Source organism: Schistocerca serialis, chromosome 4, assembly GCF_023864345.2.
Source record: "Schistocerca serialis cubense isolate TAMUIC-IGC-003099 chromosome 4, iqSchSeri2.2, whole genome shotgun sequence".
NCBI classification, from domain to species: Eukaryota; Metazoa; Arthropoda; class Insecta; order Orthoptera; family Acrididae; genus Schistocerca; species Schistocerca serialis.
The window spans coordinates 483,198,025-483,213,750 of NC_064641.1; the positions used below are offsets into that span (position 1 = coordinate 483,198,025).

General features: G+C 43.1%; 1 protein-coding gene across 2 annotated transcripts in view; it reads right to left on the reverse strand.

Annotated features, from left to right (window-relative positions):
* Window positions 1-15,726, reverse strand: part of LOC126475178 (threonylcarbamoyladenosine tRNA methylthiotransferase) — a 117,434-nt gene that overhangs the window by 25,030 nt on the left and 76,678 nt on the right. For both annotated transcript variants that reach the window (XM_050102811.1, XM_050102812.1), the window contains one exon: window positions 6,806-6,994. In XM_050102811.1, the coding sequence (XP_049958768.1) occupies window positions 6,806-6,994 (189 nt within the window). The remainder of the gene's footprint in view (window positions 1-6,805; window positions 6,995-15,726) is intronic.

Sequence of the window (15,726 nt, forward strand, 5' to 3'; positions counted from 1 at the left end):
GGAAAAAGCATTCGACAATGTAAAATGGTGCAAGGTGCTCGAAATTCTGAGAAAAATAGGTGTAAGCTATAGGGAGAGATGGGTAATATATAATATGTACAAGAGACAAGAGAGAATAATAAGAGTGCACCGCCACGAACGAAGCACTTGGATTAAAAAAGAGTGTAAGACAAGGATGTAGTTTTTCCCCCTACTGTTCAATTTCTATATCAAAAAAGCAATGATGGAAATTAAAGAAAGGTTCAGGAGGGGAATTAAAATTCAAGGTGAAACGACATCAATGATATGATTCGCCGATGATATTGCTATCTGAAGTGAAAGTGAAGAAGAATTACACAATATGCTAAATGGAATGAACACTCTAATGAGTACAAAATATGGATTGACTGTGAATCGAAGAAAGATGAAAGTAATGAGAAGTAGCAGAAATGAGAACAGCATGAAACCTGCAATCAGGATTGATGGTCACGAAGTAGATGAAGTTAAGGAATTAGGCAGCAAAATAACCAATGAAGGACAGAGCAAGGAGGACATCAAAAGCAGACTAGCACTGAAAAAAAGGGATTACCTGGCCAAGAGAAGTCTACTAATATCAAACATATGCCTTAATTGGAGGAAGAAATTTCTGAGAATGTATGTCTGGAGCATAGCATTGTATGGTAGTGAAACATGGACTGTGGGAAAATTAGAATAGAGGAGAATTGAAGCATTTGAGATGCAGTGCTAAAGGTGAATGTTGAAAATTAGGTGGACTGATAAGGTAAGAAATGATGAGAGTCTGCGCAGAATCGGAGAGAAAAGGAATATGTGGAAAACACTGACAAGGAGAAGGGACAGGATGATAGGCCATTTGTTAAGACATCAGGGAAGGATTTCCATAGTACTAGAGGAAGCTGTAGAGGGAAAAACTGTAGAGGAAGACATAGATTGGAATACATCCAGCAAATAACTGAGGATGTAGGTTGCAAGTGTTATGGCTTATGGCACAAGAGAGGAATTCGTGGCATTCGTTGCAGGCTGCATCAAGCCGTCAGAAGACTGACTAAAAAAAAAAGCTTGGTAGTCACTAGCATTTGTAGCAACACATTGTCTATGGTTGTCCTTTCTTCTGCTGAAAGGCTGGTGCTTTACGAAGGGACCTGGGGAAGATTGGTTTTGTTTAGGGTTCAAAAACAACTACGGTGATATGCATGTATGTCAGAACCGTACAACACGAAGACAAAGGGAGGAGTTAAAAATGACTGCATGTTACGCCCAACTGACGGATGGAAAGACAACTAAAAACAGGGCTGTGGAGAAAAGGCTATATAAGATGCCATAGAGAAATGGAGGTTCTGAACTAAAGATTAAGTGTCCTTTGCCATATTTCTATGACAGATAAAAAGTAAAACGTGGTCAAAAGCCTGTGCATCGTTCTGTGAAACAGCCGATAGCTCAGGTGGGAAACACAATGGTAATGTAAGTGGTTAAAGAAAAGGGCATTTCATCAGAAAATGGCAGTCTGTCAAAGGTTGAGGGCAATGAGCACAAAGTTGTGGGGGAGCACCACTAAAAATTGGCAATGGCTACAAAGACAGTGCACAATACAAAACCTACCTAAAATGATGTCCTCATGGTGAGAGGGCCGATAGAAGGTCGTCCATGCTGTGGGGAGAAGGTTAATTCCCTGGAGCTTGTTCCCATGAAGAGAGGACAAGTGGAGTGGTGATGTCAAAGTAACACCACCTGCTAACAGACGGCAACACAGAGGTCATCAGAGGGAATGGAAGAACCAGCGGGCCGAAGTATGAGGACTGCAGCCTTGGAAGCAGTCACGGTGGCCTCATTTCCTGTTTGACCGATGTGACCAGGAACCCACATAAACATCACAGTGGCTCTGTCATGAGTGAGCAAGTGACAGCTTTCCTGGATCCGTTGCACTAAGGGATGGACAGTGTACAGCACATAGGCGTTTTGAAGGGCACTGAGAAAGAGCACATAGACACTTTGAAGGGCACTGAGAAAGTTGGAGCAGAAGACACTATTAAAAAGGCAGTGCTGCCAGATGTACTGCATAGCCTGATACAGGGTGAAGAGATCTGCTGTAAATACAGAGCAGTGTTCCGGAAGCTCATACCGAAATACATCAGTGCCAATGGCAAAGGCACACCCGATACCATGGTCAGTTCAAGAGCCATCAGTGCACAGAAAGTTATTATCGCGAAGTTCCATGTGCAGGTCATGAAACTAATGATGATAGGGCGAGGGTCGAACAGTGTCCTTAAGATGCAAATGAAGGCAAAGGTGAACAAGGGTCGCTGCACGAAGCCAAGGTGGTGAAGGATTCACACCCATCAGGAAAGTGGCAGGTAGCCTGAAATTAAGCTGCCGGAGCAAGAGCTGAAAGCAAACTCCAGGAGGTAACAGAGAAGAGGGACGCGCCCCACACTAGTCATCAAAGGAATCATTGAAGGAGGAGGAATAGGATGGGTGGCCAGGCATGGCAGACAAACGGCATGCATATCTGTTGAAAGTCACGGTGGTATGGCAGTGGTAGTTTGGCAGCTTCTGCATACAGACTCTCAACCAGGCTACTATAAAAGATGCCAGTGGCCAAACGGATGCCATGATGGTGGATAGTATTCAGACATGCAGGAGGGACACACGTGCAGATGCAGAAATGAAATACCCACAGTCTGGTTTTGAATGGACAAGGGACTGGTACAAACGGAGGAGGGTGGTTCAATCTGCTCCTCAGGTAGTGCCATTGAAGACACATAGGACATTGAGGGAACGCGTAAAGCGGGCTGACAGGTAACACACGCGGGGAGAACCAAGAAAGATTCCTATCGAGCATGACCGCAGGAAATTTGTAGTTTCAATGTAGGAAAAAGAGCAACAGGCCCATGATGTAAAGACGGTGGAAGAAACAAATAGCATTGCCAAAAATTCATACAAATGGTTTTGTCAGTGGAAAAATGAAAGCCAGTGCCTGTGCTCCATAATATAAGGTGATCAAAACATCACTGAAGACACTGCTCAAGGAGACAAGTCTGTGGAGAACTGCAATAGACTGCAAAATTGTCAACGAAAAGGGAGCCAGAGATGCTCACGGGAGACAGGCCATTATAGGGATCATGGTGATAGCAAAAAGATGACGTTCAGGACGGAACCCTGAGGCACACGGTTTTCCTGGATAAAGGTGTCCGACAAGGCAGAACCACACATACCATGAAAACTCAATCTTTTAAAAATTCCTGAAGGAAATGGGGCATGCGGCCATGGAAGCTGCATATGCAGAGTACGGAGGATACCGGTCCTCCAGCAGGTGTCATAGGCTTTCTTCAAATTGAAAAGCATGGACACAGTCTGGTATTTCTGCAGAAAACCATTCAGGACATGGATTGACAAAGAGATGAGATGATCAACTCTAGAACGGCACGGTCAAAATCCACACTGTGCAGTGGTTAGTAAATTGCAAGATTCAGGTCAACATACCAGCCAGGCATGATTCACATGTTCCATAACCTTGCAAACCTAGCTGGTGAGAGAAACAGGGCAGTAGCTAGAAGGAAGTTGTTTGTCCTTGCCGAGTTTAAGTATGAGTATGACAGTGGCTTCATGCCAGCATCTGGGAAACAAGCATTCTGCCCAGATGCGATTGCACATATGAAGGAGAAAGTGCTTGCCCGCAAGGGTATTGTTCTGCAACATCTGAATGTGAACATCGTCCAGCCCTGGGGCGGAGGATCAAGTTGAAGTGAGAGCATGATCTACTCCCGCATAGTAAAAGCGGCATAGTAGCACTCACGATTCTGAGAAGAGAAGGGTATCGGCAGAGCCTCCTCGACTCATTTCTGATGGAGGAAGGCAGGGTGATACTGCATGGAGCTCGATATCTCGGCAAAATAGCAGCCCAAGGTGTTAGAGATAGCAGTTGGGTCCACACTATGACATGGTCTGCTACTGTTAGGCCAGAAATTGGGGAATAGACCTCAGTTCCAGAGAGCCATCAGAGGTTTACCCACATGAAGGAAGAGGGAGTAGAACTGTTATGAGAACTAGTAAACGAAATCCAGCTAGCTTTTTTGCTGCCCCGAAGGACTCTATGACACTGTCCACGCGGTTTATAACAAATGCAGTTTACCATCGTAGGATGATGGTTAAAAATGCGGAGAGCACGTCTCTGTGCACAAATTGCATCGCGGCACGCCTCAGTTCACCGTGGGACTGGGACACAGCGCGATGAAGAGGAAGTGCTGAAGATAACACGCCTGATTTCAATGGCTGCTTCCTCCCTGATGATACATCCATACTGCTAGGAGCTTTTTCCTTAAAAAAAACAACTCCTGAAAACTTCTCTTAAAACAACTAGGGATCTATGCAAACAACTCGTGCAGAGCCTTGCTTGGCACTGGGCAGCACACGCCCCAGGGGTTGTCTTTTAACAACTGTTTCGCCTTAACAGTTGTCCCCCCCCCATCAGTAAGTTGTACACCTTGAGAATGAACATAATATATAAGTTTGGGCTACTCTTGGGATCTATATGGTTACGCTAAGATCTCCACTCCTTGTAACACATGTAGTTGTTGAAGCATGCGCAAAGATCACAGTGACAGACAGCTGGCAGCACTAATCAATCGCCATCCTCATCAACACATTATTGCCAAATGAATACTCTGCATATGTTGGTTGAGTATACTACTTTAGGTGCTTGCCATCTGGAACAATCCAGGGGGTATACGCTGTTTATCATGTGCCAGGGAAACTTTTTATTCTTTCTTCTATGTTTTTCAGCTATTGATACTTAGTACTGAAAGTAATTATTGTTAAGTTCGAGTCTCTCCTTTCTGGCTCCCCTCCCCCTTTTATACTCATTTAAAACAACTAATATTTCTCCCAATGTCCTTTATTGTCTATACATGAGCAAATTTTCAATTACTCTACCACAGTTTTATTCCTACTGTGCATCTTTTATCTAAGTCATACTCCCATGGAAGGAATTTTTGTTGTTTTCTGCTCATTTGTAAGATTCACTGTGTTCATTACAATTTATTCAATATAAATTTTAATTTTTATACTGTATATGAATAACAATCTCCTCAGACATAACAGAATGGGTGGAAGATCGGTTACTACAAAAGAACTGCGCACACGCACACACACACACACACACACACACACACACACACACACACACACATTCTTTCTTTGAAACTGAATTTCTCTTTGATTAAAGGAGGACAGAAATACAATTTTTGTGGGTAAAAATCTAGAAGGGGATGGAAAAAATAAAAATGCTCTCTTTTGTTCCAGGATCGTGAACAAGCATGACGTTATTGCTGGATCAACGGAAATGGGTGCTAAAGTGTTACTGGAAAAAAGAGAGTGTCAGTGAGGTACGATCACACTGGAGGGTTGAATTTGGAACATTACCACCTACAAGGGCAACAATTACAAGAATCCAAGATAAGTTTGACATCACAGGAACATTGCAGGATATGAAGAAGGAACATTGCGGAAGAAAGAGATGTTCAACAGACAATGAAAGCATTGATGCAGTGATGAAAGTGTGTGTGCATATGTTATTTTATTCAGAAGAAGGCTTTTTGGCCAAAAGCTTAATTTTTTAGCGATATTTTTGTTGTGCCTGTCTGCGACTCTATATCTCCACTATGTGGTGAATATCAATCTATCCTTTTCATGGCGCTGTCATTATTCTGTCCTGGATTTTCCGTTGTTTGAATGAAATTTTCATTTTTTCATGTCACTGTTTCTTTAAATGCTCTCTGTAAACAAACAACATAACTAACTACTGAAATGCTATTGTTTTAACAACAGCAAATGATGAATTTCAGAACAATAGTGATGCCAGGTCTCAATAGTCCTGTCTAGAGGTCATTTGTAATAAGCACATAATTTCTCGTATCACACTGGAATGAAACTACTTTATAATAGAAAATATTGTTTCCATCTTCTATCACTACCAGGTAACTTTCATATCTTATGTGCTATGGTCTTTAATTTATGCTTGTGCTGGAGAAAACACTGTGCAATAATCTATAGACAGTTTTCTCCTCTGCTGTTTTATCACATAGAACATATGGAATACTTTGGAGCAAAGGAGATCGTTCAACAAATAGCAGAAGCACTGAGTTATCAACAAGCACAGTTTTTCCGGAACTTTCCTTACTAAAATTAAAACATGTGGAATATTATTCCATTGTCAGTGCGTTACTGCAAATTTCTTTGGAGAGCACATGAGGCAAATCATGGTATTCCATCCTGGATTTTCCATTGGTTACATAATGCTTTAATGATGTAGCAACACAACTGTATTGGAATTTTCATATTATACTACAGATTGATTATGGTCAATTTATGGCCAATGGATAATCTAGGTTCTCTTAACACGTTTTCCTGGATAATATATTAATAAATATGGCCCATATCTACATACATCTAAGATCCACAGTATCATTCATTATCACCAAAATAAAACTGAGGAGCTGTTTATGGCAACAGCAAAATGGCTTTTAAGAAACAATATTTTAAAAATGATTTCCATAAGATATTTTCATTACAGAAGGATCAACTATATCCATGCTTAAGAATGCATTTTGTATCAACTCTTAGTAAATACAATACACACAATTACAAATCACATTCACCTATGAATACACGAGGGAAATGAACTGCAGGCAAATTTTGTTGTATTGACACTGTTTCACTGTTTCCAGTTAAACAAACAAAAAATACTAAATTTAAACATAATTTACAGAACTTAAGATAAAATATGGAGCCATGACATCTGCTATTACTTTACCTGGCGAATAACTTGCCAGCTCGCCTCTTGCATGTTTTGTCTTGCAGTAAGTGCACTGATTTAAACAACCAGTGTTAATAGGTATTATTTCTATAAGTGGGTTTTTCCGTATTTTGGGAAGCAGTAAAGAAGCTCCACCTTTTTTCTTGCCACCTTCTTTCTTTTGTCCTAATAATCTTACTGAGTGCCCTGCAAGAAAGCAAGCAAATGGTGAAACTATTTGATATGCATGACATAAAATGTTTGATTCAAAATATGAAATTAGACACACACCAGTAGTAGTTTTCAGAACTGCACAAGAGCACTGGACTCAAATAGTATAAGTATAGACTGCGAAAAAACTATATAGTAAATGATTTGTTTGATTACAGGTGAAATTCTTTATACTGACTCATTATTGTAGTTTGTGTTTTTATCTCCATAATTTGTATTCCATGATCCTCATTCATGAACAGAATATTAACTGCTGAACAATCACTATTACTGTCAATTTCAAAGCTGTCAACAACTAGTGGGAATTTTCAATTAGGTATATTTTCAGTTTAAAATATTATGTGATTACCCAGGTCACTAAATTAAAGTAATGCTGTAGTACTGAATTTGTATACTGCTGCTTTCTCTAAAGACAGGCTGTCCAAATTTTTATTTTTGTAATTTTGTAAGCAAGTGAGTTGTCAGTGGCAAATACACACACCAAAAAAGTTTTGCATCACCTCAGATCAGAGAGTTCCAGAACCTGTACAGAAAATTGGAATAGAGATCACCATAAACATCATTTCCGCCCTTTATATTGCTCATGAAAACCTCACATCGCATGTTGTACCACTGTACAGTGAGACCTTCAGAGGTGGTGGTCCAGATTGCTGTACACACCAGTACCTCTAATACCCAGTAGCATGACCTCTTGCATTAATGCATACCTGTATTTGTCATGACATACTATCCACAAGTTCATCAAGGCACTGCTGGTCCAGACTGCTCCACTCATCAACGGTGATTCAACGAAGATCCCTCAGTGTGGTTGGTGGGTCACGTCGTCCATAAACAGCCCTTTTTAAATCCATTCCATGCATGTTTGATTGGGTTCATGTCTGGAGAAAATGCTGGCCACTTTAGTCGAGCGATGTCATTATCCTGAAGGAAGTCATTCACAAGATGTGCACGATGAGAGCACAAATTGTCGCCCATGGAGACAAATGCCTTGCCAATACGCTGCAGATATGGTTACATTATCGGTCGGAGGATGGCATTCACGTATCATACAGCCATTACAGCGCCTTCCATGACCACCAGCTGTGTACGTAGAGTACACATAATGCCACTCCAAAACAGTAAGGAACCTCCACCTTGCTGCACTCACTGGACAGTGTGTCTAAGGCATTCAGCCTGACCAGGTTGCCTCCGAACACGTCCCCTGCAAAGATGGACCTTGCCATGGACGTCGGGAATGAAGTTGCACGTCATGCAGCCTACTGCGCACAATTTGAGTCGTAACACGACGTCTTGTGGCTGTACGGAAAGCATTATTCAACATGGTGGTGTTACTGTCAGGGTTCCTCCGAGCCATAATCCGTAGGTAACGGTCATCCACTGCAGTAGTAGCCCTTGGGCGGCCTGAGCGACGCACGTCATCGACAGTTCCTGTCTCTCTGTATCTCCTATATGTCCGAACAACATCGCTTTGGTTCACTCCAAGACACCTGGAACTTCCCTTGTCGAAAGCCCTTCCTGGCACAAAGTAACACTGTAGATGCGATCAAACTGCAGTATTGACTGTCAAGGAATGGTTGAACTACAGACAATGCGTGCCGTGTACCTCCTTGTTGATGGAATGACTGGAACTGATCGGTTGTCAGACCCCCTCTCTCTAATAGGTACTGCTCATGCATGCTTGTTTACATCTTTGGACGGGTTTAGTGACATCCCTGAACAGTCGAAGGGACTGTGTCTGTGATACAATGATGATGATGATGATGATGATGATGATGATGATGAGGTCCCATACTCTGAGGAGCATAGAGGACGATGTGGGAGACCCGCACCACTGTACTAGGCAAGATCCTTGTGGAGGTGGTTTGCCATTGCCTTCCTCTGACCGTAATGGGGATGAATGATGATGATGACACAACAACACCCTGTCATCTCTAGTCAGGAAAGATCCCCAACCCCGCTGGGAGTCGAACCCGGGACCCCGTGCGCGGGAAGCGAGAAGACTACCACAAGTCCACGAGCTGCAGACTTAGAAACATTTGATATGCAAACCATGAGTAACCCGGCAGATGTCAATACGGTAATCAAATTCTTGCAATATCCGTCCCAGCATGGCATCGTTGACTGTGGCAGTCACTTCCCGTGTTCTCTCCCAGAGCTCTGCTACATCACGTGGTAGAGGCAGTACAAACACCAGATCTTTAATGTGTCCCCACAGAAAAAAGTCACAGAGTGGGGTCTAGTGACTGAGGAGGCCATTTCATGAAACAGCTGTCCCCTTCTGTTGCACGGCACCTGCACTCACCACGTTTGTGACTAGTGCTGACTATCAGCAAATTACTAAACTAAGCTGTGGTGGTATACATGGAAGGAAGAAAGAAAGAAAAAAAAATACAATATCCACAGTCAAAGTCTATCTTAAGGAGTTCTGGAAACTGGGGTGATGCATAACTTTTTTTGATGTGTGTAAATCAAATAAATACCTACATTCTGGGAGCTTTATTTGGAATCTTTGTTGCATATGGACTGAATAGCATACACTGTTGATATAAGATGTGTGTTGTATGTGAAGATAATACTGAATACCCCCCTCCACCTCCCAGACACACACAAGCACACAAATAATATATTATTTTTTATACAGAATTCAAGAAATTATGTACTGCTATCCTGCTTTTTTCTTGCCCAGTCCCCATTCTTTCTGATTAGGTTTGAATGGAGTTGTTATTCTATACACTAGAAACTATTTTGTACTCTACTTTCAAACTATAAGCCTAGTAAAATAATTCTGAATGTGTGGTTTTAATTATTGTATAGGGGGAAAAATGACACAAACTCAACTGTCAACAGCTAAATAAGCAAAACACATTATCAGTGAAAAGTCAAGTTGAAATCTGTTTCAATAATGTGTTTCTACAACTAAAGCATTTATTACATTTTGTACAATAAGAAAATATTCAAGTCATAATCTTTTCTGACTAGTGGTTCCACTACTAAAGCATTTATTACATTTTGTACAATAAGAAAGTATTCAAATCATAATCTTTCCTGACTAGCTTAAATGAGATCGTTATCTGGAAAAAAAAAGAGGATTTGACAGAAACCAGAATATTACAAGAAGTCCTCTGTTTACTATCACTGACCCCTCTCTCAACACTGTAAATTTGGAAGTACTTAACATATTGACCTACTTTTGCATATTTTTGCACACTCAAATCCAAACCCTTAAGTCTGACTTACTTTACACTGCAGACATCAGTGTCACATTCTTCAATGTGTGCTTCACAAATCTGTGCTTAGCAGTTCCCTCATCAAATGCATGCCAGTCTTTAATGTAGGTGTTATAAACAATTATTTCAACAGTCTCCTTAATAAGGTGATACCCAAAGATTTTTGTCTCGTGTATCGGTTAACCTCTTGTACAGAAAGCTTTCTAAACTTGTTTCCTCTAAATTGTCATTTCTTGAAAATGCCTTTATGTTTTGCCATCTTCAATAAACACAACAAAACACAAGTAAACAAGCACTGCAAATGCAAGCATAACAACTACTCGCAATCACACTTTAACAAAACTAACCGCGTGTTTGAAAGCGTGTTGATTACAAACAGCAGAAGCAAAAGAATACCAGCTGTTGCATTACAAGGAGAGCCAACACACTCGGGAGAAAAATCCCTAACGTGCAATGTAGGGGATATAAAGATCTAAAATATATGCAGAAAAGTGGGTGACAGAAAAGTGGGTGTGGCACATAAACAAGCGTGGTAGGAAAATGCTCTTTAAATGCTTGAAGACAATTTTTTTCAGCAAAATCCTTTTCAGAGTACTTAAATAAAACCTTAATCTATGATGAAAACCAAAAATTGATTTTTTTCGACCTGAACCACGGCATGGTCCCCTTAAGCTGATGAAGATGGGGAAGCCAAGTGAAGCAGGCGTCAAAGACCAGTCGCAGGAAGCGGTAAGTCTGCACTACATCTAGGTAAAGTTCTTAATGGGGATGGACAGTGCGACGATGGCAGAAGCGCATGATGCAAGTTTTAGCGGTCGAAAACTGAAAGCTGTGAGTGACGGCTCATGACTGCGCCTTCTGTACAGTTCCCTGCAGCTGGCGTTCAGCCACAACAATAGAAGAGGAGCAGAAGGAAATACAAAAACTGTCAGCAAATAGGAGGGGAGATACTGATAATCCTACTGCTAATGCAAGACCACTGATGGCAATTAAAAAGAGTGGAACACGCAGAACACTGCCCTGTGGGACCCCATTCTCTTGTATATAGGGTGCACTGTGGAAGCACCGACACTTACTCTGAAAGTGCAGAGTGACAAAAAGTTCTGCATAAGAATCGGGAGTGGGCCTCGGAGACCTGACTTGTGCAGAGTAGCGAGGATGTGGTGTTGCCAAGTGATATTGTAGGCCTTCGTGAGGTCAAAAGAGATGGCAGTAAGGTGTTGTCGGCAGGATAAAGCCAATTGAATAGCAGACTCCAGGTGCACCAAGTTGTCGATGGTGGAGTGCCCTTGGCGAAAACCGTCTGGGGACGGAGCCAGAAGATCCTAAGACTCAAGAAGCCAACACAGCTGCCAGCTCACCATATGTGAGGCTGATAGCTATCAACATCTAGTGGGTTCTTACCAGGCTTTAGCACTGGGATGATAATACTTTCTCGCCACTGCGACGGGAATTTGCCATCGCTCCAGATGCAGTTGAAGACAACAAGGTAGTGGCACTGGGAATCTGCTGACAAGTGTTTCAACATTTGCGAATGGATTTGGTCTGGGCTAGGGGATGTGTCAGGGCAGTCAGCAAGTGCACTGATAAATTCCCACTCACTGAAGGGAGCATTATATGGCTCAGGGTGGCATGGAGGAAAAGAGAAGTCATTCCATCCACTGTTTGAGGATGCGAAAGGCGGTTTGGTAATTCTCAGGCACAGAGATGTGAGCATAATGCTCAACAAGACACTCTGCAATTATGTCTGGATCAGCAGATATAGCTCAATCTGTGGAAATTCCAGGTACACCTACAGGGGTCTGATAGTCGTAAAGTTGCTGGAGCTTCGACCAAACCTGGGAGTGGGAGGTTTGTGTTCCAATGGTGGAGACATAGCATTCCCAACACTCTTGCTTCCTTTGATGTGGAGGCGAACCTGGGCATGGACTCGTTTGAAGGCAATAAGGTTCTCCAGGGAGGGGTGACACTTATGACGTTGGAGGGCCAGCCTACAGTCTCTAATGGCCACAGCGATTTCAGCCAACCACCAAGGCACTGACTCCTACTGGGGGCATCCGGAAGAACAAGGGATTGCCAATTCAGCTGCGGCAATAATGGTATTAGTGATGGTATGACTCATATCATCGACAGTGGCATGCAATGGAAGGTCAAATGTGGTAGTGGATGTGAAAGTGTCCCAGTCAGCCTTGGGAAGAGCCCACCTGGGCAAGTGTTGAGGTGAGGGATGGTGGGGTAGGGACAGGATGAGTGGAAAGTGGTCACTACCACACAAGTTGTTACGTGCACTCCAGTGGATAGATGGGAGAAGGCTAGGACTGCAAACTGAGAGACCAATGGCCGAATATGTGCCATGTGCCACATGTGGGGGCACCTGTATTAGGAGGCAAAGGTCAAGTTGAGTTAGTAGGTCCTCAATGTCTTTGTCGTGGCTAGTAACCTTGGCTCCATCCCACAATGGGTTACGGGCGTCAAAATCACCCAGAAGGAGAAATGGTGGGGGGAGTTGCGAAATGAGTGCAGCCAATATTTGGGATGGTGTGTCACCATCTGGAGGGAGCTAGATGTTACACATGGTAATTTCCTGCATTGTCCTCATACTGACAGCCACAGCTCCTAAAGGTGTTTGAAGGGGTACAAGTTTGCTACAGACAGAGGTAAGGACAAAGATGCAAACTCCACCTGACTGTCTGCCACAGACAGTATGGTTTTTGGAGTACCCCCGATAGCCACAAAGGGTGGGGATCCGTATTGCAGGAAACCAGGTTTTCTGAAGGACAATGCAAAATGCAGGTGTAACGCTTAAAAGTTGATGTAACTCAGCCAGGTGGGAGAAAAAACTGTCGTAGTTCCACTGGAGGTCGATCACCTGCCGCCACCGGCTGAGTGTTGGCATCCAATACCATTCCATCCTAGGCATCAGCGAGATCTAGGTCCTCAGGGGATGCCAGAATATCCACCTTGTCCTCAGACACAGAGCTGTGGGGCAGTGCTGGTGCGGGGGCCACTGTAGGCTCGTTTTCCTTAGTGGACTTCTTCTTTGGTGGTTAGCCCTCTCGTTGCTCCTTAGGGGCTTGCTGGGAGGGCTTTTTGGAAGTAGCTTCACGGACAGTGGAAGACTGTGAAGCCCTTTGACCAGCAGCCAATGGCTCTTTCAGCCACTGGTTGGTGTCCACTTGGCAACTGGGGCAGGTGGGGGGCGTGGAAGGTAGGGTCCCAAGGGAACCATTCCGGTTGAGAGGAGCTAGAGGAGGCTGTTTCTTCTCCAGCTGGGGTGGGGATCAATGTTCTCAGCAATTTGGGAGGGGGGGGGGGGGGCACATGTTCCCAAAGTTGAAGCTTTTCCACTCATTTTGGAGTACCAGGCAGTCCGGTGAGCAGAGGGAGTGATGTTCTCCACAGTTCAGAGAGGTGGGAGGAGATACACATGGAGTATTCAGATGCAGCGAATGTCTGCAGTCTCTACATGTGGCATTGCATTGCACCAGGAGAACATGTGCCTGAATTTCCAGCACTTAAAAGTACTGCATAGGGGGAGGATTATGAGGTTTGGCGTCACAGCAGTATACTATCACCCTGAACTTTTCAGGTAACGAATCACCCTCAAAAGTCAAGATGAAGGCACCAGTAACAACCCTATTGTCTTTGGCTCCCTTGTAAATGCACTGGACGAAACGAACACCCCATCGTTCTAAATTGGCACGCAGCTCATCATCAGTCTGCAACTGGAGGTCACTATGAAAAATAATTCCCTGGACCATGTTGAGGCTTTTATGGGGAGTGACCAAAACACAAATATCACCCAGCTTGTCACAAGCGAGTAACACCCGGGACTGGGTGGGGAATGCTGTCTGAATCAAACTGACCCACTGTGCATTTTGGACAGTGCTGTCACTTCCCCAAACTTATCCTCCAAGTGTTCAACAAAAAGCAGAGGCTTTGTATCCAGAAAAGAGTTCCTATCAGTTCTGCTGCACACTAAGTAATGAGGCGAATATGGATGGACCCTGTCATTCTGAAGCCTTACGTTCCTCCCAGGGTGTTGCTGGGGAGGGGAACAATTTGGGGTCACACCTGTCAGCATTGAAATCAACCTTTCCTTTCGGTCCCCAGAAAAAGATGACTTGGTCCACTTCATTGTGGGTCATCCGCCCTGACGCCACCCACTCTGATAAGGGGCTTTCCCCACAGGCACCACCCAGCCACAGCAAAGGCCACCTGGCATGATGGCCATTGCTGGGAGTCCTGATGACCCAGGAAGACAGGCAGCTACTCCTTGGCATACATGGGGAGTTTACAGCTAAGGCATCAGCAGCATGATCCCTATGTTATCAGGGGGCTACCACCAAATGGTTACACGAGGGCCCCACCACAAAAGACTGGCTACCGTGCTGGACATTGGGTGCAGAGAAATCCAATATTGTCATGGGAGCGAAAGAGGACAGGAGACAACAGAATTAGATGACATACCCCCAAAGGTGTTGTCGGCAAATAGTTGAATTGCAGGTGGAGATGCAAAGCCATGACAAGAAAAGGTGCAGGAGATCAAATCTAAAGGTACTATGGATAACAGGTGCACCACGGAAGGCGTCCTTTCCAAAATTTCCTGCACTTCTGTAGAATTTGAGAAGCTGGAGGTCAAGCCATAAAATGGGACCTGAACTTGTAGGGCCAAAAAGTGGGAGACTCCTTTTAGTCGCCTCTTACAACAGGCAGGAATACCTCAGGCCTATTCTAATCCCTGGACCCGGGAAGGAGGGTAGTTCATGTTTGCATTTCTTCAATAGATAGGGAGAAATTTAATCTAATCCTGCTATTTTTTGTTTTTGAGACTATGAATAAGCTACAGAATGTCATATGTGCTTACCGCAGGTAGTGTACTGCAGTTCTGTTTGTTACTGGACTCAAATGTGTGCTGTATATCCAGTTTCAGAGAGACATCATTTTTGACAATATCTATGAATTAATTATTAAAAATATTGCTAACTAGAAGGGGATCAGAGATATCATAATTATTAACAGTTAATTGTACATTGATAATTTTACTTTCTGTTTCATTGTTTCCGATCTTATTACAACTGACCAGCAAGGCTTTGAAACATTATCAGAACCTCGTATCTGTTGGCTGATTCTTCCTACTTTTGATATCCTGATTCCTTGCGGAACTTATATTTGTACTGCTCGTAGTGTTTTTGTAAGTGGTTTTCGATGAATGCTCTCTCTCTCAATTTCATGCAGATACAAAATATTCAGTTCTGCATATCTAGAGGTACTACATCAACGATTAGTATAATACTTGGTGAGAAAATAATAACTAGGGTGTAAACATAAAAAATTTAAAATGTCAATATTGACAAAAATTTAAATGGGGGAAAAAATTTAGTTCAGCTACATTTGCATTTATAATGATTTCAAATCTTGTGGAGAGACAAATCAGTAAGGTGATACACTTTGCTGTTCAATAATGTCATATGGAATACT